The sequence below is a fragment of the Petromyzon marinus genome, chromosome 16 (genome assembly GCF_048934315.1).
Source record: "Petromyzon marinus isolate PM22_M1 ecotype Great Lakes invasive population chromosome 16, UKy_Petmar_22M1.pri1.0, whole genome shotgun sequence".
Lineage (NCBI taxonomy): Eukaryota > Metazoa > Chordata > Hyperoartia > Petromyzontiformes > Petromyzontidae > Petromyzon > Petromyzon marinus.
Window position 1 is genome coordinate 8,303,597 of NC_133682.1, and position 25,232 is coordinate 8,328,828.

Here is a 25,232-nt window from a genome sequence, read left to right on the forward strand (position 1 = left end):
CGGCACTTAACAAGTTACTCCCCATGCCCCGCGTGATACGATGAATTGTCACGATACCATTCTATTTGAGATTCTGTTCTTTTTTTGTCTTGTTAGTACTGTCTGTCTCATTATCTGTCTGAAATGTTTTGCCTTGTTTATTTATTCGCCTGAAAGAAATGTAATTTTCATGAATTGGGAATGCTTTATTTTTACATGCAGGAGTCATTGCTTGTATTGTGAGCGTACATTTAATCTGTAATAGTTAAAGTTATGAATCATGACAAGTGCAGTTTCTGCGTTTCACCGTGGTTGCGCTAACCCTACTACGCTCGCAGTTGGTTCACTCCTTGCCGACTCCTGAAAAAAGCTTCTTCACTTGCGCAGTGGCAATGATACGCACCTGTCATCGGGTAGATTAGTGGCAGGATCAGAAACACAACCAGCACAACTCTGAGGTTCTGGATTACATATAAAGCTCGAATGCTCTGTTTGTGGGACACACTTGGAGGGCATCGAGAGGTGCCTTTTGGAGTTGTTTTCTGAAGAAGTTTATTTTTCTCACCGTTTGAATTCTCAATGTTTATTTTATGTGCCACTATCACCCTCCAATAAAATAGGCATCAGTGCACATTACAGCAGAACAGGAACGGTACAAGGAGCATATAGCAACAGGAAATACAGAAATAAACCTGTCACCATTTAATCCATTCACGAGGTAGATTTGCAGGTGGGGCGTTTCACCATTTTAAGTGTGGCTGCTATTTATTTGCCATCCCGCCAAAGGGAGGGGAGAACTGCCTGGAGGGACTGACGTTCGTGATCACGGGCGTGCTGGAGTCGCTGGAGCGGGAAGAGGCTCGCTCGCTCGTCGAGCGCTATGGGGGCAAAGTGACGGGGAACGTGAGCAAGCGCACCGACTACCTGGTTGTCGGCCGCGACCCCGGCAATTCCAAGCTGGACAAGGTGGCACACGCTCATCCGCACACGGGCACCGATGACCACGCACGCACGCGGATGCGCTGGACCAGGGATGGGGAACCGACGGTAGCCTACATGAGGCCTACCACTTTGAAATCACCAGCAGAGGATATTTTACAGTCACTGCGAGGTTAAACTGCAACCCATGATTAACAATGCTCAGCTGTAGTGGACAGTCCACTTATTTGCTAATAACAGCGTTGTACACATTCATGTATCAATTACATGAATATTTTTCGATTTAAAGCTTTCGTGACTGCAGGGATTCATATTCTTGGTTCTTTCGGTAAAGTCACGTAGAATGGAAATAAAATAATACAAATAAAATTTGATTATGTTTTATTATTTTATTTCCATTCTATGTGACTTTACCGAAAGAACCAAGAAGATACATGAATATTGTTTTGTGATGTATTATGATTCAGCTGAATTGTCCATAATAGCTAATCTGTTTCCCTGTGTGTGCATGTGTGTCTGTGTGTTTGGGTCCGCGCATGCATGCGACTGCATGGTTCTGATTGTGTGAATCTGTGCCTGTGCTTGCATGCCTGTCCATTCCCGTGTGTGTGTGTGGCTGCGTTTGTGTGCCTGTGTGTGTGCCCGTGTGTGCCGTCACCCCCGATCCAGGCCGAGAGCTGCCGAGTGAAGCAGGTGGACGAGGACGGGCTGCTTGAGTTGATCCGCACACGTCCCGGAAAGAAGAGCAAGTACACCATCGCCGCAGAGACGGAGGTCCGACTTATGACATTCAGCCTTGCATTGCTGTGACTTTGATCTAAATTTACAAAGTAGTTATTTGTCTTATAACGATCGGTAACAATAGACATCCTCTTTACAATCACATTTATTAAATTTCTAGCAGGTTCTTGTGATCTTATTGCTCTTTATAAAACACGCACTACTGTGCTCACAGTTTCTAACATCCACAAGGTCTCAATCGGATGAACTACACTGTGTTTGGGTGAAGCTGATGGCAAATGAAGTGTCTTTGATAGGCGCGGTGATATTCAACTCCCAGCCCTAGCGCATGATTATCTCTCGTGCGCGCAGGCTGCCAAGGCTAAATTCGCCGCCAAGACGTTTCCTAGCCAGCCGACAAAGTTGTCTCCGGACAAACTGACCAAAACCTCACCGGAGAAACCGACCAAGACCTCTCCGGACAAGCCAACTAGCACATCTCCAGACAAGCCCACGAAGGAGGCCGGTGGCACCGACCGGACCTCGACCGTGACCCGGAAGCAGCTCTTCTCCGCTGTCGAGCAGCAGCGGAGAACAGAGCGGACGGAGACTGGCTGGGCTGGGAGGGTGACGGGCAGAGGACCCTCGGCTGAGACCAGGAGCCCCAGGAAGGGCAGTGGCCCCGAAGTGGGAGGGGACAGCCTGCTGTGGGTAGACCGCTACAGGCCACAGTCCCTGAAGAACATCATCGGGCAACAGGGTGACCAGAGCCCGGCCAACAAACTACTACGCTGGCTGCGTGCCTGGCACAGCAACCACGGAGGAGGAAGTGGCGGTGGAAGGAAGGCCGCCCCTAGCGTAGGTGAGGAGTACATACGTGCTTTCCAAGGAGCCTTAGATCTCAGATGGTTTGCCAGCAGAGGGTAGTTACGTCTGTAGGAGTTGTGTGCTGTTTAGAAGGTATTTCTACATTCATAGCCATGGAGACTCAAGTCCAATAGCTAAGGTATCTCGTGTGGCTATTTTAGTGGGTACAGGTATATAGAAATCTTCCCTTGTCCAAAAGTTTGAGACAGGTATGACCCCTTGCGTTGTTTTCACGCACATGACTTTACGGGAGGCGTGACTCACCTCAACATGCCATCTGTTTCCAGTAGTGAAGAACTGGCTGAAAAGTCCCTACCACTTTTGCCATGAACAAATACTGTCTTAACTGAATTTTTTTTTCAGAGCCAAAGATTGAAAATTAACCATGATGACAAGTAGAAGCTAATAATATCCAGCTCTTCCTCAATCTACTGCTGGACAATGGGGGTTGTTCAACATGGTGATAAGTGTGAGTCAGTGAAGGTGGAGGAGGCCCCCGATTGGTTTCAGATGCAACTCACCACTGATGTTAGCCGTGGCTGGGAATCAAGCTCAGGTATCTTAATTTGTAGCGCAGTGAACTATCTGTTGCACCACTGCTCCCTCCCAAATCACACTGAGAGCCATAATGTTAGTAATCCTCGTAATGGTCACTCGAAACATGAGATGATTTATTCTTCACACATGGCCCTGCTCTCGACACTGCAGGAAGGTTCAGGTTCGGCGGGAAGGATGATGGCTCTGGTTTAAAGGCTGCGCTGCTGTCAGGACCTCCCGGCGTAGGCAAAACCACAACGGCCGCTCTCGTGTGCCAGGTGAGAGGTCCTAGCCACCTGCCTCCCTTGGGAGGTGATGTCACCCTTATCTGCGTAAAAACCCTCTTGGATTATGAGACGTGACAATTGCTTGCCACCTGGGATAGACCGTGACACCAAGAATGCCGCATTTATTCGGCCGTCATAATGCTGTGAACGTGTACGTTATTTTCCCTGTTGAGATCTGCATGGATAATGTTGGTGGTCAGTGGAATGTAATGGTGGTCAGTGTGTGTGTGTATGTATGTGTGGTGGGTGGTGAATGGTGCCCGTGTGTGGTGTGTGCATGTGTCTGTGTCTGCTTTTGTATTTGTGCATGTTTTTGTGTTTGTGCATATGGGTGTGGGAATTTGTGTTTATGGGGATGCTTATATGTTTAGTCGTGGGCAGCGGTAGTGCAGCGGTTAACACGCTGCGCTACAAACCCGGTGACCAGAGTTCGATTCTCGCTCACGTCCAACAGTGAAGATTACCTGAACTGATGGGCTTTCCCCTAGGTCGACTCGGCCTCAAATGAGTACTTGGTGTAGTGGGTAAATATCGCCACTCAGCCTCGACAAAGGCGGCCGGGAGTGGTGTTGGCTACCCGCCCCCTCATGTGCCGTGCCGGCCTTCATAGGTGCTCGCTAACAGCACTTGCCCCAACAGTCTGTTCAAGCTATGAGGGGGATCCCTTTGTCTTTGAGTTTAGTCGTGTAGGGATTAGTAGGCGCTTGATAACAGAACTTGCCCCAAGAGTCTCAAGACTGTACGGTTGATCTTTATACGTGTGCGTATGCACGCGTTGGCGGCAGGAGCTGGGCTTGAGTTTCGTGGAGCTAAATGCGAGTGACCGTCGCAGCAAGAACAGCATGAAGAATGAGGTCGCGACCTGCTTGCGCAACACCAGCATTGAAGGCTTCTACCACGGCACGTGCTCGCTCACAAACACCAGCTTTGATGTATTGTTCCCGAGAATGTGCTTCCGTCATCGTTGGAGCACACACTTAAAAGCAAATACAATTTCATAAAAATATAAAGATCTCCTGTTCAGCAAATCATGATGTGTTGCTGTGAGCCAATATTTATTTAGGTCAACGTGACACGCAGAAGTTGTGTGGCCAGTACCACGACGATTGTTTTCATTTTTACCAGTGCTAATGTACCCGGTGTGATATCTGAATACCAGTGCTCGGGAGACAGAGCATCCAAGCATGTTGCTTTGCTGTTTATGGTCATAGGCACAGTGAGTCCTGTCGCTATTGGATCTCAGAAGTAGTTTTGTGATATCTGCTTCTGTTGGCCATTTTATTGCACGAAGAGCTACACTGCTCTGTGAAAGATCCAATTGGATTCTCTGTGTCTTGACATCTACAGCGCAATTGGTATGAAAAGGGCGGCATGGTGGCGAGATGTTAACTACCTCGCCTGGTATGCAGGAGCCCGTGGGTTTGAACCCGACCGATGCCTGTATATTTGAAGTTTGCATGTTCTCGTGGTTGCGTGTCTTTTTCTTGAAGGCCTCCGGTTTTTCCCTCCACAATTAGAAACATCCATTTAAGAGTATTTGGCTGCTATAAATATCCACATAAGCCACTTCCTTTAGCTGTCATTTGTGGCCAGGTCGCTTCGGGAAAAAAGAGCTATATAGCTCATTGGGCATTACCTCGTCAAATAAAAAATAGTTCTTTAAAATGGGGAAAAAGATAAAAAGGAAGATAAAATCCCTGGTCCTGGGTTTCGTGTGAAGTTCTTAATGGGGCAAGCAATGTCTGTTGGTTGCGGCCGTGTCGCGTGTAGGCACGGCGCAGACAGTGAGCGACCGCCACGTGCTATTGATGGACGAGGTGGACGGCATGGCTGGGAACGAGGATCGGGGGGGCATGCAGGTGAGCGGGCACATCACACGGGTCACTGGGTTTCATAGTACTTTGCGCTAACCCATGTACCACCGCTCCATATATACTATATCAAAATTATATAGTATGGTAATAATTAGAGCTTAGATTATTTTCAATCATGCTTGTGTGGTTTTCATTATTAACTGATTGCAGGTCTCATCTGCTTGTGAACAAAAATAACTTTTCAATAAAACCCAGATTTAATCATGAAATGACAATCTAGGTTTAGCAGTGAACAACTACCACCCCAATCTAGTCTGGGTGAGATTGTAGTCACGCCAGCAGACAATGTCACATGTTGCGAGGTCAAATTGTTGCATCGGGCTGTGAATCATCCTTCACCTGTTGCGGGTGGTGCTGTATTTGTCGTGTGATTTCACAGGAGCTCATTGCACTCATCAAGCAGAGCAAAGTGCCCGTCATCTGCATGTGCAACGATCGGAACCACCCAAAGATTCGCTCGCTCGCCAACTACTGCTTCGACCTCCGCTTCCCACGACCACGCGTCGAGCAGATCAAGGTGCCCGCTTCCGCCTAGTCGATCAGCATTTTGGTTGAGTCATCTCTTCCTGGTGTAGCTACGAGTTGTGTAGTGGACGTGACTTTAACCCAGTGCTTGGGTGGCTTACGCAGAGTTTTAAGACTCCCATAGTTTGTGAAGTGGCCAGAAAATGGCAGTGCCTTTTTAATGGCAGACCTTTGAATGTTTTTTTTTCTGGCCTGCATGGAATTTCGACAGTTTTGTTCAGCATTGAATGTAATCATTAAAAAAGAACTGGCCAAACATCCCACTGCAGGGCCCTCCAGAAAAGGAGTCTTGAAAGGCATTGAGGCTTCCCTGGAAAAAAAAAGACATCATAATTATTTAATGAATTACATTATTATTCTTGGTTCTTTCGGTAAAGTCACATAGAAGGGAAACAATAACATAATAAAAATATAAAACAATAAAATTCTCACGACGTTTCGACTGCAACACAAGCAATCATCATCAGGTGTGAAAACCACAGCAAGAAAATTTGAAAAAAGTGGCGTTTTTTTTATGTTAGCACCACGGAGAGCGATTTGGCAGTTATTCAGATGGACGAGTCCATCTATGTTCGGAAAAGAGGAGGGGGGAGACGAAAATAATGGATGCGGTCTGAAAGCGTGAACAATCAATTAAGACCCGAAATGATTGCTAAGCCAGAATCTATCTTCTCAGTTGAAATTGTCTCTGTGTTTGTATATGTGGATAGCCTCATGAATGAATCTCTCATGGTAGCCAGATAGCTTGCACAGAAACGCTGTCTTGGAGAATTCAATGTCATGTGAGCCTACTGAATTATAAAAGTGATCTGCCACGGCCGAGGTGTTGGTCCTACCGTGTTTTAGGTCTGCTTGGTGTTCACGAATGCAGTCCGAGACATGTCGTTTGGTTTCTCCAATGTAACTACAACCACAGAAGCAACTTAGTTTGTAGACGCCAGGGTACTGTATGTCCGGAATCACATCTTTTACAGACGGAACCAGATCACGGATTTTATGTAATGTGTTGAATCGGACCTGGATCTTGTGTTTATTCAAGATCCAGATCCAGGTCCGATTCAACACATTACATGAAATCCGTGATCTGGTTCCTTTTGTAAAATATGTGATTCCGGACATACAGTACCCTGGTGTCTACAAACTAAGTTGCCTCTGTGGTAGTAGTTACATTGCTTGCAATCATCATCATCAGGTGTGATGATTGCTTGTGTGCTTACGTGACTTTACCGAAAGAACCAGAATATGAATCCATGCAGTCACGAAAGCTTTCAATCAAAAGTGACATTATTCTTATTTTCATAATTTGCCTCTGAACATATTATTCTGTATAGTGCTTGGATGGGATACCACAGTGCAAAAACAGGCTGTTTTTGGCCTGGGTGGCTACGCTGTGGGCAATGTGCAATGACCAGCTTGGTGAAGCATAACCTCCATGACCTGTAAGTGTGGGGAGGCCATCAGACAGCAGGGGATTGACACAAGTGCTGTACATGTACATTATTGTTATTATTACGACCCAGTTAATGCGTGAATTGCTCTCGTGTCCCCACCTGCCCTTGTTGCTGGCCGCATGTCGGGGGCAGGGAGCCATGATGTCCGTGGCATTCAAGGAAGGCCTCAAGATCCCTCCGGCCGCCATGCAGGAGATCATCCTGGCAGCAAATCAGGACATCCGGCAGGTCTGGTAGCCACTCAATGTCCACAGTTGTGATCTCACTTCTCGAGGCTGGAATCACAGTTAATGCAGCAGCATTGCTTTGGAAACTGCATCAACTCTAGGCAGCTGTATTTGAAGTCTACTGAATTGCAGAACAGTTGTTCCCACAGGTGTAAAAAGTTTATAATGTTGCAAGCAGTGTTGGTATTACAATTTATTTAAAGTTTATAATGCAAGTTAATAATATAATGTTTATTTGACATTGTTATTGATTATAATTTGCTGAAATTATTCGTTGATTTTTCTTAAAAATTCTGGAAGCTCACCGCAGTTCACGCCTAGCGTGGCACAGTGACACGATGATATCATTAATCCCGGCTCACTCTGGGTCGAGTACCACTAGAAATTATTAATGCATATGATGTACATATTGGATGTAATTTTTTTTTTAAATGTGATGCTATATTATAAAAAAATATTTGCTGGTTGCCTGGCCTGCGGGCATGCAAATGGGCGGGCAGTGTTAGTAATTTAGCAATCTATAGATTAATTTATTATTTCAGTAGTTGATAGCCACATCTCTTAATCATAATAATGCTGTATCTAGAATCCAAGGTCAAACGGACCGCATGAGAGACACTGTAAAGTTGTATTGCATAACGTCGCGGGTGCAAGTGTTGAAATATTTTGGGATTATCAAAATCATGATGCCATTATAAACGGTTAATGCAATAATCATATTATTGCATTACAAAGGTTGACTCACAAGCATAAAGTGAGCCATTAAAGAATGTTAATTGTGATAAGTTTAGTGTGTCTGTGCTCCCTTTGTGTAGATCAAACTAGAAAATTAGTTGGAACTGAGCCCTTTATTGCCGCCGTCTCATTATTTCATAGTGGAGCTGTGGAAATATTCTTTACTGTTTATATCTTCTGCAGATACTGCTACGTTCACGGTTTTAGTACTTGCATAATAAAACCGTACGGTGCGCAAGTCAGTGATTACCTGCACACATGAGCCTGGGAAAGTGCTAATTTTATGTTTACAGACTCAACAGTTTTAGCAATTTCAACATTGCCATGACATTCACACACAATGCCAAGGACAAAGAGATTTGGCCGATTCCTGCAGGAATTGTATTCGATTCCTATGGATCTACCTTGGGCAATTCCTGCTGAAATCATGTTTCTTCTATAGGCGAATCCCATGTAAAAGTCTTTATTACGTTAAATAGGATTCTAACAGGAATACTGCAATGTAAGGTTTGCAATAGAATGAGATGCTGTTGCAGTTCTATTATAAAACTGGATTTTAAGAGCTTCTGGTATATATATTCTTGGTTCTTTCGGTAAAGTCACGTAGAAGGGAAACAATAAAATAATAAAAATATAAATCAGTAAAATTCTCACGACGTTTCGACTGCAACCCAAGCAATCATCATCAGGTGTGATGATTGCTTGCAATCATCATCAGGTGTGATGATTGCTTGTGTGCTTACGTGACTTTACCGAAAGAACCAAGAATATGAATCCCTGCAGTCACGAAAGCTTGAAATCAAAGCTTCTGGTATGCTCAGCTAAGTAAACATTGCTAGATTTACCAGACCAGAATGGCAATTCTGACTGATTACAGGTGGGTAGAACCCTTGCTCCGTGCACACAATTGGAAAGATTCCACCCCGATTCTAGTGTGGCAGTCAGGCAAGAAGGGAAGGGAAGACCCTTGAGGCTTAGATGGCCTCATGGAGACCGGTCGGTAACCATCCACACATAGCTGCCCCGTCTATATGCTAGGCTATAGCCCAGAATGCATACACACATTTAGCTACCCTGCGTATATGCGAGGCTATGTCCCAGGTAACACGTACACATAAATACTTGGAGGGATGAATTCTGTCCCTAACTGGGAATTGAACTTGCAACCATCCATTTAATCGTGGCACGCCCCGTAACACTGTGCTGCTCTCCTGTATGTATGTTATGCAGTAATGTTGTGTGCTTATAATACGCACTGTGCGTTTTCTTGGACAGGTGCTGCACAACCTGTGCGTGTGGTCGGCACGAGAGAAGGCCCTCACGTACGACCAGGCCAAGTCTGACGCCACAAGTGCCAAAAAGGACCTTAAAATGGTGATTGAGACTTTCGCAATAGCGAGCCTCGCTTGTATGCCCATCGACTCTGCCTGTCTTTGCACTTCACATTTGAGTCTCCCTCACTCGCAACACGATTCACGTCGTCGCTTTTCCACTGAAACGTTTTGTTGAAACTGTAATACTTATTATCGTAAAATCTGGAAGATAACTATCACGTGCAAACTTTGAACGGAACATTGCTCTGGCGTCACTTGTCCGGGCAACATTCCTTTCAGCTGTAGCCACAAGTGAGCGTGGTATCACATAAGCACTTTGTGACGATTTCTATATGAGTGTGGATGAGGGTGTTTGTGTGCATCTTTGTGCCTGTCGGTGGGGAGTGGTAGTGCAGTGGTTAGTCCCACTGTCAACATCAGTGACTATTATCTGAACCTGGTCCCGGGCCTCCCCCAGGTCGACAAATCCTTAAACGAGTACTTGGCATGGTGTGTAAACATCAAACCAGGGGAATGATAGGTGGCCAGATGTAATGCTGATTCCAATAACCTTTCATGTGCTGTACCAACCCCTCATAGGTGCTCGCTAACAGCACTTGCCCCAACAGCCTGTAAAAAGCTACAAGGAGGATCTTTGTCTTTGTTTGGGTCTGTGTTTGCGCGCATGCGCAGGGCCCCTTCGACGTGGCGCGCAAGGTGTTCATTGCTGACGAGGAGACGGAGCGCATGTCGCTCATTGACAAGTCCGACCTCTTCTTCCACGACTACTCCATCGCGCCGCTCTTTGTGCAAGAGAACTACGTGCATGTCCGGCCGCTGGCCGCAGGGTGAGGAGTGCACATTGCGCGTGTGAGCTCGCAAGCCACCCACGCCACCCACTCCGCCATCCATGCTGCCCGAGTGCTTCTCGAAACTGTTCAAGGCCATCTGTCTGTAGTACAAAGTTGCCTGTAAAAAAAAAACATTAAAAAAGTGCAAAAATGTTTATGCAAACATTTAGGTTTGGAAATATCTGTTCTCAGAACGATATGTCCCTGCGATTGTATGGTTATGTACTTTTAGACACAGATGCACAGGCATGCTGGGATATTGGATGACACGCTCAAACACACACCGCATCACACATCAGCAGCCTCCATTGCACTTCTGTGGATTTTCGTTTCTTCTGGAGGGAGCTATTTATATATTTGGTCTGTCGTTTGATCATACTTAACAGCTATGATTAGTGCAGGTTGGTAATAATGAGCAGGATCATCAATGGGTCATTCATTGAAAAGTCATTGTCAGCACAGTTGGCTATGTTCGGTGCGAAAGAAGTTCATAATACATACAGTCTTCTGGGAGTGCATAATTTCAGCAGCACTTGGTTCAGCACAAGCTCTACTTACGAGACACGACTGTTGAAGCTGCTCCAGTTTGCTTGTTTTGTCACAGCTTACCTCAGGCTGGGCTCTGGCTCAAACTTAACTTGAGCTGGGCTTTTAGCATGATCCCAACCACGTAACTGAGCGGCTCAAACCTGAACTGAGCTGTGTTCGAGGCCAAGTCAGAGTCAAACCATGACTAATAATATAGTTCGAAGAGTAGTAGAATAAGCATCCCAAGCTGTCATAAGTGGCTCCCCTTGTTTTATATTGTTAACAGTGGCTGAGTTGACTTCATGAGCATCATGCAATTTCACTATCTCAATGACCCTTATGGCCACTGGTTATGTTGCTGCCTATGTGTTTAAACCCTGCGCCCATAGGCTGTTTGCAGGTACTGTTGCAGGTACTGTTGCAGGTACTGTTGCAGGTACTGTTGCAGGTACTGTTGCAGGTACTGCTGCAGCTGCTGCCATGTGGAGCCTATAGCAGGGATGCCACCACCTACCATCCTGTCACTGCCGTGTGTAACTAATCTCTGACGCGTGACCAGGGGCAACATGAAGAAGCACCTTACCCTGCTGAGCAAGACTGCCGACAGCATCGCTCAGGGGGACCTCATCGACAGGCAGATTCGCTCCAATCAGTCGTGGGGCCTCCTGCCCACACAGGTGAGAATGCTACCGAGTGTGCTGTTAAGGAGTTATCAAACGTCCTGGTTTGGCCAGGACAGTATCAGTTACAAAAAAGCTATCCCGGTGATCTGAAGCATTTACAGATATTGGGATTTTGTCCTAAGAATGTTCTGACTTCATACTCGACTCATGATACAGGGTATCTTACTGGGCTGCCTGAGTAGTTAGTGTGGTTGTCAGAGGAGTAGACAGGGTGGGGCCACTGTCAAAAAGTATAATTCGGGTTTAAATAGCATCTAATTGCAACTTCATCTCCAGATATTGTACAACTGGGCAGGGCGGTACATGCACACTATGGGAAAGGGAATACTTTTTCAGTTCTTTTCAGAAGTGGCCAAGTGGCATTTGCCCAGAGGAAAGATGCTTCACAGAGAGCGACAGTTAATCATGGGCAGAGAAGAACAGAGAAAGTATCCTGAATGAGAGCATCTTGCTTTCCGCATACAGCCAGGGGAAGGCAGGAATTCCAGAGACATGCATGAGATGAGATAGTGACCTGCTGTTATCGAGCAGATAAGGCAAGGGTCACTAAAAATCTGACTGTGAAGTTGTAACGGAACGGCTGTCTGGTTCGCCCTGCCGCGTCTCCCGGGACAGGCCATTTTTGCGAGCGTCATCCCGGGGGAGCTCATGAGGGGCTACATGTCGCAGTTCCCCAGTTTTCCGAGCTGGCTCGGTCGTCACTCCACAACGGGCAAGAACGCGCGGATCTTGCAGGAGCTTACCATGCACATGAGCCTCCGGTACGCGCGCCACCACTGCTCCCCTTACCTCCACCCTCCCTCTGTCGCGGTGTTTAGACAGCATTTTAAAAAAAATGTTAATCAGTCTTGGTCTCCTTGGCGAGAGCCTACGGAATTTTAGTCAAGTTTTCATCGAGTTATTATCTTGGTCTAGTCGACTAAAGCCATCAAAAGTGTGGTCCCCTCCTATTAAATGTTGGTAAGAGGTGCATACAATTTCTCTCCCACCCCCCTTCAATATTATCAGGTCAGCCAATTGGTGAACTATATAAATATTTTCATAAACATATTGCAAATTAATTATTAGGTCAAAAGAGGCAATGTTTCATGTGTCTTAATGGGTTTATTTAATCTGTTGGTTAAGTAAAGGATACATTAATGATTCTCCAATTTTGGTCATCAGTGCACTCATGTCTCTAATAACATTCGTAAATTATTTTATTTTGCGTCTTCGTTCAGACTTGTTCGTTTCGTCTGTCGTCAATCAGCAGCACTCATTGCGCTGAGTGAGCGAGCCTCACCAAGCAATTACCTGTTTCGTCGCTTGCCGTGTCGCGCAGGACGCATGCGTGCCAACGCGCCGTGAACCTTGAATACCTGGGCGCCCTGCGGAACGAGCTGGCGCGGCCGCTGCAGACGTGGGGCTCGGAGGGCGTCGCGCAGACACTGAGCCTCATGGATGACTACTGCCTGACCAAGGAGGACGTGGACAGCCTCATGGAAGTGTCATCTTACCACGGCAGCACCGACCCTCTCGCCAAACTCGACCCTAAGGTGTGCTTGGCCCTGTGTGCTTTACCCCCCCCCGGGAATCCCCTTTTTCTACCTTATGCTGCACTCAATGTCTGGATGTCATGTATGTATGTTGAACTTCCTTCGCACCGTACGTAGCCAAGCATGCTAATCGGAGGTGCGGGGGAAGGACAACAAAATTTAAACACAAAAAGCAGTCCTAAAGAAATGCTTCTCAGTATAAATTAACAAGAACCTAGATTGCGCGATGTACAGTGAGGGGAAAAATATTTGATCCCCTTATGATTTTGTACGTTTGCCCACTGACAAATAAATGATCAGTCGAGAATTTTAATGGTAGGTTTATTTGAACAGTAAGAGACAGAATAACAACAAAAAAATCCAGAAAAAATTTGCATTTTAATAAGGGAAATAAGTATTTGACCCCCTCTCAATCAGAAAGATTTCTGGTTCCCAGGTGTCTTTTATACAGGCAACAAGCTTAGATTAGGAGCACACTCTTAAAGGGAGTGCTCCTAATCTCAGCTTGTTACCTGTATAAAAGACACCTGTCCACAGAAGCAGTCAATCAATCAGATTCCAAACTCTCCACCATGGCCAAGACCAAAGAGCTCTACAAGGATGTCAGGGACAAGATTGTAGACCTACACAAGGCTGGAATGGGCTACAAGACCATTGCCAAGCAGCTTGGTGAGAAGGTGACAACAGTTGGTGCGATTATTCGCAAATGGAAGAAACACAAAGGAACTGTCAATCTCCCTCGACCTTGGGCTCCTCGTGGAGTTGCAATGATCATGAGAACGGTGAGTAATCAGCCCAGAACTACACGGGAGGATCTTGTCAATGATCTCAAGGCAGCTGGGACCATAGTCACCAAGAAAACAATTGGTAACACACTCTTTGGTTCTATTCGGTAAAGTCACGTAGGTAAAAAATAGAACCAAAGTATGGATCCTTGCAGTCACGAAAGCTTCAAATCTAGAATTGGTAACACACTACGCCGTGAAGGACTGAAATCCTGCAGCGCCCGCAAGGTGCCCCTGCTCAAAAAAGCACATATACATGCCCGTCTGAAGTTTGCCAGTGAACATCTGAATGATTCAGAGGACAACTGGGTGAAAGTGTTGTGGTCAGATGAGACCAAAATGGAGCTCTTTGGCATCAACTCAACTCGACTATGACCCCAAGAACACCATCCCCACCGTCAAACATGGAGGTGGAAACATGCTTTGGGGGTGTTTCTCTGCTAAGGGGACAGGACAACTTCACTGCATCAAAGGGATGATGGACGGGGCCATGTACCATCAAATCTCGGGTGAGAACCTCCTTCCCTCAGCCAGGGCATTGAAAATGGGTCGTGGATGGGTATTCCAGAATGACAATGACCCAAAACACACGACCAAGGCAACAAAGGAGTGGCTCAAGAAGAAGCACATTAAGGTCCTGGAGTGGCCTAGCCAGTCTCCAGACCTTAATCCCATAGAAAATCTGTGGAGGGAGCTGAAGGTTCGAGTTGCCAAACGTCAGTCTCGAAACCTTAATGACTTGGAGAAGATCTGCAAAGAGGAGTGGGACAAAATCCCTCCTGAGATGTGTGCAAACCTGGTGGCCAACTACAAGAAACGTCTGACCTCTGTGATTGCCAACAAGGGTTTTGCCACCAAGTACTAAGTCATGTTTTGCAGAGGGGTCAAATACTTATTTCCCTCATTAAAATGCAAATCAATTTATAACATTTTTGACATGCGTTTTTCTGGATTTTGTTGTTGTTATTCTGTCTCTCACTGTTCAAATAAACCTACCATTAAAATTATAGACTAATCATTTCTTTGTCAGTGGGCAAACGTACAAAATCAGCAGGGGATCAAATACTTTTTTCCCTCACTGTATGCCTCCAAAGCTCCTCTTCCAGTGCAACACAAGACTCGGCTCTTTTTCCATTGCCCGTGGTTACAGCCATTGGTACCTTTCTATTTACCAGTGCCACTCCTTTGTGTATATGAACCTCATAGGCATGTGACCATTTACCCCCCTTTCAAGTCATCGGATGTCACAATTCTGTCATGATTCAAGAATGTTTTTGTCATTTATTTGGTCTCTTTTTTATTGTTTTGCAGATGCTTTGTCTATGCTGATGTTCATCTATAATATCCCAATGTAACATTTGTGTATATTAAATAATCTCACATCCACGGTTGATGCATTCCTCTTGAATACTTGTTTAATGGATAAATCATTGCATCAGGCTTACTGCCCAATATTTAAAAGTTATTTCATTTTATTTCCCTGCATGCAATGTTATTTTTATTAGTTCTCAATGACAGTGCTGTATATGCATATCGTCTATAAAAAGTCTTGGTTTGTGGAGTGGAGAGTGCTTGGCAGGGAGTAGAGTGACAGATAGTGGGGAGAGGTATGCAGCAGTGACTCCATATATTTTTATTATATTCCATAGACCTAGCAAGGGTGTACGCTGGCGCTCGGCCAACATCTCCAATATCATCCCACGCGTGTGTGGGCTTGCAGGTCAAGGCGGCGTTTACTCGGGCCTACAACAAAGAATCGCACCTCACGCCGTACTCACTGGCCGTGGGCCCCAAGAAGGGGCGACGAGGCCCTGGAGGGGGTGGAACGAACGAGGAGGGAGAAGATTTTGACGGAGCAGAGGGCGATGGAGCTGCAGCTGTGCCGGATTCGGCCAGCGAGCACGAGGATGACATGGACATTTCCGCCGACGCCATGATTAAGGTTGGGGGGGCATTTACTAAATTTTAAACGAAACTAAAACTATGTTTATTTCACCAGGTAAAGCCCACTGAGCTATATAGCTCTTTTTCAGAAGTGACATAGCCACAAATCATAGCTCAATGAAGTGGCTCATCATATGGAAATGTATAGCGGCCAAATACTCAGAACACATCTTCTAAATGTGAAGGGAAAACCCAGAGGACCCGGAGAAAAATCCATGTGACCCTAGGGAGAACATGCAAACTCCAAAGATACAGGTGTCAGGGTCAGGATCGAACCCATAACCTCCTGTATACCAGGCAAGGGAGTTAACATGTCACCACCGTGGCGCCCCCTACCGTGACTGCAGTAGCCTTGGTCACGCTGGCGTGACTGGAGGGGGGACCGAGCTCTGGCTCGGCACCCTTTATTATGAAATGAGAGCTTCATTTGATAAACAAATTGTCTGCAATAGTTGAAAGGGCCTAGATAAGATGCGCAGACTCTTTGTATATCCAAGGGGTGTGATAGCTAGAGCATAATGCATGGACAGAAGCATATGATATTTTAATTCATTCAACGGTTTTATTTATTCTGTTTAGCATTTAATATTTGTTTAAAGTATTTTTTACAATAACTGTGTTGTGCCCCCCTGACTTTGTATACGCCCCGCTTTAACAAGGTCACGCTGGCCTGCGGGCAGTTTTTGGCTTATGTTCAGAGTCGGTTGTTTTCTCAAATGCTTCGTTATAAAATTTCAATCACAGCTACTGTAGGTGGGCGCCCATTGAGCCAGCATGTTAATCTTGATGAAAACAGCTAAAATCCAAATGTGCAGAGGAGCAAGAAAAAACATATGAAGGCATGCTATGATAAAACATAGCGAACTTAAATGTTTACAATTAAGAATAGTATCCAGGTTAATTGCCACATCATTTGCAATTCGTCCGATCTTAACAGATCTCAGAAGTTACGTCGAGTTGAGCCTGGGATATGACTTGTGTGGGTGACTATCATTCAGAATAGGTTGTTATAGGATGTGGGACTATGTGGTGGTCAGGACAGAAAAAGCCATTCTATACTCCCCCATCTGTGCTTCCAACCTTCATCAACCCACACTGACCAGCTTGGTTAAGTATTGTACATGACCTGCACGGTGTGCAAAAGCCCTTATCTAGCAGTGGTTTGACAAATGGGCTGTATATTTACACATTAATGCTAACATATGTAAGATATTGTACAATTTGAAGTAACAAAGCAATTCTCACTGTGATCATGCTTATTTACTCTCACGTTGATCCACAGCAAAAGAAGAAGCCAGCGAAAAAAGCATCCAAGGAAACGAGCTCCCCCAGCAAGGCCGGGACGAGCAGCAAGGCCGGGACGAGCAGCAGGGCTGGGGCGAGCAGCAGGGCCCGGGCGAGAAGCAGGGCCGTAAAGGGTAAAAAGATAAAGTAGCGTTCGCAGAGTCACATCCGATTGTAAATAACGATGAACCGCAGGGCCCGGAGTTGGCTGATGATGAGTTCACCACGGCGGCTTTGAGTGGTCCCAAATGCCCACACTATGATGCAGTTGAATCAACTCTAAAGAAGTGGTGTTTAATTTTTTAGGAGGTCCACTGGGATATGTGTGTGTTGAAGGAGGGGTGCTCACTAGAATGCCTCTGGATTTTCTTTACAGGAATATTTGGGATTTAAAAGTCACACAGCATTTTCTCAAGATCCTCCTGACCCCTCAAGTGGGTTCCCAAACACTTGAGCTGTAAATGGTTTTGATATACAACCCCCGTAGGTTTTTCGCAGTTGTGCTGTACAGCTCGCTGATACCTATGTGTTCAACACGATGTTGGACGTTTCGTACTACATGGAGCGAAATGAAGCTTCCAGCATGTGAGGTGAAACTTCAGACATGGTGCCAAATAGCACGCAGTGTAACCCAGAAACACGAGAGAGCCATGACTTTTACGATCAACGTTATGAAACTAAATCACTTGACATTGACAAACCATACATCTTACCCATTTACACTGGTTGGGTAATCGCTACGGTTTCGCACAACTGTATTTCAGTTTTCTGAAAAGGAACAAGTAAAAGTCAACGCCTCTTGGTGTTGAGTTTGTCCCAATTTCATCCTTGCACTTGGGCCAGTTTTCTTGGACTCGTAACTGTGGAGTTGGTAGTATTTGTATATAGGTCTGAGGTTGCTGCTTTGTCTTACGATGCAGGTGGGTTCATGGGTTTGCCACAGTGCATCATGATCCATACATTAAAACCATGTCGTAGGCTGAAAATTTGTAAATAAGTATGTGTTCTGCATATAAGCTCATACTATTCAAAGGTATGCTCTTCCTAGGTGAAAGCTGTAACAAGGTTTTTTAGGTAAAAATACTTTTTCTTATTAGAAAACCTGTATTGTAGCTGACCGATAGAAAGTGTTATTTTTGTAAAACAATCTTTTTGATGGAATCAACCTCCAGTAAACCCATTAACAATTTACCAAAACCAACTTTTGTTCAAACAACACATTTTCCTAAGGATTACCACAGCACCTTGTTCGATTGTTTCTAAAGATCCAGTCCATTTTTACGAGTGGGAATGTCAAAATATCAAGAATCTTTTGCATACAAAAATTGGCATTTATCACTTGTGTGTCTCGCTTGGCATCTTGCCTGCAGTGAACAAAAATGTGGGGCTCAACATGCATGTCAAGATGAGCAATAAACACTTGAGCAATGAATCATATTCGTACAGTGTGTCAGCTCATGTGTGGTATTGTGATCTGAATGGCCCTGAATAATGGTATGCCACTGGTTCTCTGCTCGTTTTACCACAGATAAATGGCAATGGTCAACATGAACTATTTACCTTCATATGTTTGTTCCAAAAAATATGATGTTATTTCACTTGTTCTAACATATATATAAAAAAAATTATCACTGATATAGTTAAGCGTGAAACTTAATCATGCCCGTGAATGTTCACTTGTCATGAACATGTTTAGCATTATACTGTTTAAATGTCATACAGTGACATCTTGTGATGCATTTATAAATTGCCAGTATTTAAAGAAATTCAAGTGCCGTTTCGGTCCATATGCAGACAACAATTTGTGCATGATAAACCTAGCAATATACAGTACATACAGAAAAATTTAGAGCTGTGGGGGTGGATTGATGGTTGCAGTGGTTAGGGCATTGAGCTGTAAACCCAGAAACCTGAGTTTGATTCCCAGTCAGTCGCCTTGGCCCCAGTGATCAGCGTGATAAAGTATGGTCAAACAACCCGCAACATGGTGTGGAGAGGCATTCTACAACAGATTGACATTGGATGTAAATATATATTTAGATTTTTAACTATGCCCACTTTATCCTTTGTATTTTCGTGGTTTTGCGCTTTGTACGTTGCTTTGAGATGTCCTGGGATTTAAGCGCCTAATAAATGCAATTGCTTATGTAAAATGCTTAAGTCCATTTCCTTTCAGGCACTACAACCCTGACTTTTTGCATCCATTATTAATTTATAAATATAAAAAATCGATGTCTAAACCTTTTATATCCACTTTTGCACAGAGGTTGAGCATAATTGTCTTGACTCAAACGCCCACTTTGATAGAAAATTGATCAAAGCAGTTTCGTCCTTTAAAAAATATCTCCACTTTATTTGAATGTTGCTTTCTTCGGTTTGCGGGAAGCATATCGGTCAGACTCGCGGGGTGACTTGAGGTCGGAGAGAGCCACGTGTACGCTCTCGTCGGGCCGCACCTCCACATGGTGCATGCGCTGACGTACGCCCTTCGAGCACCAGCCGCTGGTGGGCGCCGAGCCCGTGAGATTTGCGGGCCTATAGAATCCCTCGCCAGATGCCAGCCCAATGCGGTAGCCATGCCAAGGACAGATAAGGCAAGCCGTACCATCTGGAAGCTCCTGTAGATAAACACATCTTGGTAAAAAAAAAGTTTATTCTAGCTCTTAACCCTTTCCCGTTTCAATGACGTATGTGTACATCATGAAAACGAAACCGGAAGAAAAACTAAGATATAACTTGATCGGTACTGAGGCTCCCATAACGTCATGTGGGAGGGCATGTGGCACAGTTTGGCGCCAGCTAGCATAGAGTGTGGTCATGTCGCTCCAATTCTCTGCGGTGGGTAAAATGTATTTTAAAACAACAGTGATATGCCTCTAAAATTACTCTTGAGCCGCTTGCGTGTTCCGAGATTCAGAGGTGAACAGGACCCACCCTGAAACTTGCATACGTCTCTGAATGGAAAAGGGCTAAGATCTTGTAGTTTTTAGTTTAATGCGTAGCTTTCACGACCAATGTTATCCATAAGAGGTTTTTGGGTTAGATCTCGCAATCTGCGCAACCTACCCAAAAACCTCTCATGAATAGTTTGTTTTCACTCCGACCCTTTCCACTTTCCACCTGTAGCCTTTTCATACAATTTTTATTGCCCTATTTTCCTCCACATCTCTTACGATTAACCTCCCTTTTGACTCTTAAATTGTGTAGTACACCCGCTGCCTGAGTTGGAGCCGTGTGTAACCTGATGTCACAACTTGAGGTTCTCACCTCAATGTCTCCCTGGTGCAAAGGTCCTCCTGCATCTGGAAAAGAAATCAAGTGATTAGCACCATACCTTCAATTTCATTTTAAGATTTGTCCTTGTCACAGTTAAAATTTGTTCAGTTTCCAAAAATATATGAAATCATCTTGTATGAAACCAATGGTTTTGGAAGCAGATTAATCCATAACATCCTGCTTGTCAAATTAAGGTTGTTTTGAAAACGTCGAAACACCTTATTCTTATGCATACAATATGTATAACCATTAGTAGCAGTTCAATCGTGCCTAATAGCAGAGCTACTTTTCAAGTATTCTATGGGTCTTTCGGTAAAGCCACGTAGATAGAAAAATAATTAAAAAAAATATCACGACGTTTCGATCGCAACACAAGCAATCGTCTTCTCTCACCTGAAGACGATTGCTTGTGTTGCGATCGAAACGTCGTGATTTTTTTTTCTACGTGGCTTTACCGAAAGACCCATATAATATGTATTCCTGCAGTCACGAAAGCTTTAAGTCAATATTTACTTTTCAAGTGTTGTAAATTGTGGTTGTAATATATATCTAATATAAGCCATAGAAATACAGATCTAACTAATTTAACCTCCCCAACAGCAGTGATGATGACCCATTGGCTGCACAGTGCACACGAAAGTAACAAAGAGACCCACGGTAGCAGCGCCAGTCCAGGGCGTAAAACTGTCCCTTGTGGTGGAAGACGGCGATGTCTCGGCCACCAACACAAACTCGTTTCTTTCTCGCGCTGGCCAGTTCTGTGGCAGAGCCCAAGTGATGCCAGGTCTGCGAGTCTTTAAAAGAAATAGAATATTATCTCAAAGCGATTAAACAGGGTTTCTCAAGTCTCAGACAATGTATTAATGACTTAACGCAAAAAAAAACAATCACAAATAAATAGTTTTGCGCTTAATTTCGCCAAATTACAGCTTTTGAGAATTACAAATATTCGTTTTACCGTCGTCCGTTAAACATCACTTCACCAGAGATGGTGGAAAAGTGGTGCCCCCTATTGGGATTGCAGAAGTAATTCTGTGATGTCTGATTCTGTGGGCCATTCTCTGCCTCAGCAGTTCTCTCGCTATATGTTTTCACCCGATGACTGCTTGTGTTGCGATCGAAACGTGATATTTTTATTGTTTTCTTATTTTTCTTTCTACGTGGCTTTACCGAAAGACCCAAAGAATACTCTTACACTTATCTGCGAGATTGTGACAAGGTTGTTTTGAAATCGGCTATGCATATTTATAACCACTAAGCAGGTAATCGTGCCACATGGATTCCTTTCATGAAATTACACCGATAACAGTCTGGATAAAACTGCAGCGGGGTAGGAAGATATAAATGGGTCACCATGACTTGGCTGATCTGCTTGATGTTCTGAAGTCATCGAGCCTCATCCACCAGTCTGGTCAAATGTCAAGACCCGGCCTTTATCTGCACGCACAGACATCAGCCCCTGATTCCATGACCAAGTCAAACTTCCGGACTTTCGGCAGTTTTGCACGGAAGAAAAACAGATACAAACAAACTTTATAACTAGGTGTGAACCGATTGACAAAAGTATATTTTTTACACCGGAAATCGTGGTGAAAAGTATGGTACTAAATAGCACTATAACCATAGGAATAAAATAAAGCGTCTTGCATGGCTACTGGTGTAAAATAAATCCATCACCTTAAGCACTCGGATAACGTGTGTTGCGCCCGAAACGCCGTGATTTAATTTACTTTATACCTACTTTAAATCTAGATTAAAACTTAAAATCTGGATTTAACGTGCATTTGTTTCGCCAAAGGAGAACTCAAGAGTGACTTGGGTAATAGCCACTGCATCACAACAAAATGTTTACGGTATACAGTATATTGAGCCTCTGAAGGCTCAGACCTGCGTAGCTTCCGAGATCTGGCGCGTTCCAGGTGATTTGGTCATAGACTTAAGCGCCTCAATCTGGTTATAACTTAAAGAGTCCCTGGATCGAGGTGGTTCTCTGCCACCCCGGCTACAGTGATAATTGTAAAAGTGCAGACCCTGCAATTAAAATGTTAGCTCACGCCACTGCTGGCGGAAGGGGTCTCCACCAAAGCGAACTCTAGTACAAGAGGATATTTGGTCTACTCTTCCACTTTGACTCTTCCAATTTTGATTTGATGCTTTCGTGACTGCAGGAATCCATACTCTTTGGTTCTTTCGGTAAAGTCACGTGACTTTACCGAAAGAACCAAAAGAGTATGGATTCTTCCACTTTGACCAGATACTCATCTGACCAGATACTCATCTAGTGGAAGAGTAGGAGGTGGGCAAACCCACCGCAACACGCGACCTGCTTGTGGTACAGCATTTTTTGTTTTAAATAGCACCATTTACATTGAGACCTCCTTTGCCAGTAACAAGGTATAGTAATAGGTTTTACCCTTTTAACTGGCACAAAAACTAGGGGTTTTTTACCCTTTAAACTGGCACAGAGTTGTCTCTTTTGTTTGCGTTTTGACTGCTTGTGTTGTGGTTATTGCAAACATGATGCCTTGAATAAAGGTGTCAGTTTTTGTGCCAGTTAAAAGGGTAAAACCTATTCCTAAATCTTGTTTCTGGCAAAGGTCTCATAATGTAAATGCTCACCCCGAGCCCTCAATACTCTGATAGTGCGCTGTTTTTGAGTTGTACGCCTTTTGGCGTCTTCTGGTCCAACACCAATGGAGACTAGGCTCTAAGAAAAGCTGTCTCGGGTGTGGACCAATCAAATTCAAGGACAGTGCATATTATTATCAGAGTTGTCTTTTTTGTTTGCATTTTGACTGCTTGTGTTGTGGTTATTGCAAACATGATGCCTTGCATAAAGGCGTCAGTTTTTGTGCCAGTTAAAAGGGTAAAAACCTATTACTAAAATAGCACCATTGTTTCAATTCAATCGAACCGGCGGCCCACTGCATCCCAAGCCGAGTGTGCTGTCCATCAGCAACCACGGCAGCAGCTTTTCCCTGCAAGAACGGCACCGTGGTGCCGTGAATACCCACACAAGTGTGTGCGAGTCGTCCAGACCAATAGACGGAACCTAGCAGTCGCGGATGATCTGACATTCAATGGTTGATCGATCGTTAATCATAATCGATCACATTCTATTCTTTCGCCCCCCCCCCCAAAAAATGCATGCAACAGATCGTATACGAATCAATTTTTTTCTTCGATTCACTCATCGATTGAAGCTGTCCATAAACACCGCATCGCGCGCTTTCGGATGCGCTTCTGCGGCCGTCTGGAACGCTCTTCCTTCCGGTATTGGACATCTGTGAATCTACTGGACGTGTGAAAAAGAGATTTAAAGCTCATCAGATTCCTCCAGCGTAAATATTCTGATATTAAGGAGACCACTGGAGCTATTCGATTTTAAATCTAGAAAACTTAATTTATTTAGAACTGCTCGTTGTTGTGTTTTAGTTTATTGTCCTTCCGCCCGCACCTTCGATTAGCACGGTCGGCGACGTGACGGTGCGAAAGAAGTTCAACACAATCCAAACGATCCGGAAAAATCGATCGTTAATCATAATCGCATACGAATCGATTTTTTTAAAAGATTCGCTCGCATCGATTAACAGTTAACACATCGCGCGGGAGATATAACGGTACAAACTATTCTGCAAAAAAAAGAATCGATCGTTAAAGGAATCGCGATTCTCGCGCGCTGCCGCCGCCACCTATTACCAATTCCGCCTCGCGTGCCCAGCCGGGAGTGACGTCAAAAGGCAATAAGCAACGCCCGCCTAGTGACGTCACCTGCGAGGCGTGTTCTGGAGATAGACGTCACGCCGCACACAATTACATGACGCCATACCGCGTCGTGCCGTGACTTGTGGGTCTCTTGCGCGTGACGTCATTTATTCATAAAAAAGGTGGGGGGGGGGAGTTAGATCACGTAAATGTGTCGTAAAACCCGCCACCACCCGACACAGCCAATTGGTGAGATTTGTCGCATAAACATAACGTGACAATTACTACAACCGAAAAATCCATGCAAAAACAGCAAAGTCTTCCAGAAAAAAAACCGTATATGAACGCTGTGTGCAAAAATCCCAGTGGGATGCAAGTCAAACAGTTTCATTTAATATTCTTGGTTCTTTCGGTAAAGTCACGTAGAAGGGAAACAATAAAATAACAATATTTTTTTATATTTGTTTTATTTTATTGTTTCCCTTCTACGTGACTTTACCGAAAGAACCAAGAATATGAATCCCTGCAGTCACGAAAGCTTTAAATCAAAATTTAAGTTTCATTTCAGTTTAATTTATTTGGTATAGCCCTGTGAGCCATTCGGCTCTTGATTCGGGTACAACCGCAACAAACAAAAGACAAAAAAATAACAATAACACATTCTTGGTTCTTTCGGTAAAGTCACGTTGAAGGGAAACAATAAAATAATAAAAAAATAAAACAATAAAATTCTCACGTTTCGACTGCAACACAGTCATCATCAGGTGATGATGATCATCAGGTGATGATGACTGCTTGTGTTTTATATATATTTTATTATTTTATTGTTTCCCTTCAACGTGACTACCGAAAGAACCAAGAATATGAATCACTGCAGTCACGAAAGCTTTAAATCAAAAACAATAAGACAATTTAGATGAAACTTATCAGGCTAACTCTGTACTTCAACAAACAAACGTGACTAAACCATACGTTTTCTAAATCAACAAAATAAAGCTATAAAAACACAATGTAACAGTGATCACAGGAACTGTGATTCAAATTTAACAATAAACGATATACACATAACATGTACGACCAAACTTTGCAGCCATAGCTGGCAGCATGAGTCACTCCATCATAACAGCACGAGTATCAGTAGCAGTATAAAACATTTGCAATACACCTTTAAGATCAGCACACTATCA

General features: G+C 44.3%; 2 protein-coding genes across 2 annotated transcripts in view; one reads left to right on the forward strand and one right to left on the reverse strand.

The window, feature by feature from the left end:
• The window catches only part of RFC1 (replication factor C subunit 1), a 38,317-nt gene extending 19,100 nt beyond the window's left edge, over nucleotides 1–19,217 (forward strand). Inside the window, exons 12-26 of the mRNA XM_076067486.1 lie at nucleotides 770–945; nucleotides 1,588–1,692; nucleotides 2,011–2,500; nucleotides 3,214–3,320; nucleotides 4,115–4,229; nucleotides 5,100–5,188; nucleotides 5,583–5,720; nucleotides 7,312–7,407; nucleotides 9,417–9,515; nucleotides 10,148–10,302; nucleotides 11,393–11,510; nucleotides 12,132–12,277; nucleotides 12,838–13,051; nucleotides 15,557–15,778; nucleotides 17,063–19,217. Of these exons, the coding sequence (XP_075923601.1) occupies nucleotides 770–945; nucleotides 1,588–1,692; nucleotides 2,011–2,500; nucleotides 3,214–3,320; nucleotides 4,115–4,229; nucleotides 5,100–5,188; nucleotides 5,583–5,720; nucleotides 7,312–7,407; nucleotides 9,417–9,515; nucleotides 10,148–10,302; nucleotides 11,393–11,510; nucleotides 12,132–12,277; nucleotides 12,838–13,051; nucleotides 15,557–15,778; nucleotides 17,063–17,215 (2,423 nt within the window). The 3' untranslated portion in view covers nucleotides 17,216–19,217. The remainder of the gene's footprint in view (nucleotides 1–769; nucleotides 946–1,587; nucleotides 1,693–2,010; nucleotides 2,501–3,213; nucleotides 3,321–4,114; nucleotides 4,230–5,099; nucleotides 5,189–5,582; nucleotides 5,721–7,311; nucleotides 7,408–9,416; nucleotides 9,516–10,147; nucleotides 10,303–11,392; nucleotides 11,511–12,131; nucleotides 12,278–12,837; nucleotides 13,052–15,556; nucleotides 15,779–17,062) is intronic.
• On the reverse strand, nucleotides 17,358–24,146 carry LOC116942873 (Rieske domain-containing protein-like). The gene is made up of 5 exons (XM_032955270.2): nucleotides 24,040–24,146; nucleotides 21,694–21,777; nucleotides 20,997–21,134; nucleotides 20,332–20,366; nucleotides 17,358–19,682 (listed from the first exon to the last, which is right to left on the reverse strand). The coding sequence occupies exons 2-5, from the start codon at nucleotides 21,728–21,730 to the stop codon at nucleotides 19,416–19,418; spliced, it is 477 nt and encodes a 158-aa protein (XP_032811161.1). The 5' UTR covers nucleotides 21,731–21,777; nucleotides 24,040–24,146; the 3' UTR covers nucleotides 17,358–19,415.
• Between the last annotated feature and the right edge of the window lie 1,086 nt (nucleotides 24,147–25,232).

Coding starts and splice junctions, on each gene's coding strand:
- LOC116942873 (XM_032955270.2), bottom strand. CDS start 21,730: ATGACTTCAGAACATCAAGCAGATCAGCCAAGTCATG. Junction 20,367..20,996: donor CCTGGACTGGCGCTGCTACC/GTGGGTCTCTTT, acceptor TTTCTTTTCCAG/ATGCAGGAGGACCTTTGCAC. Junction 19,683..20,331: donor TGCACCAGGGAGACATTGAG/GTGAGAACCTCA, acceptor GTTTATCTACAG/GAGCTTCCAGATGGTACGGC.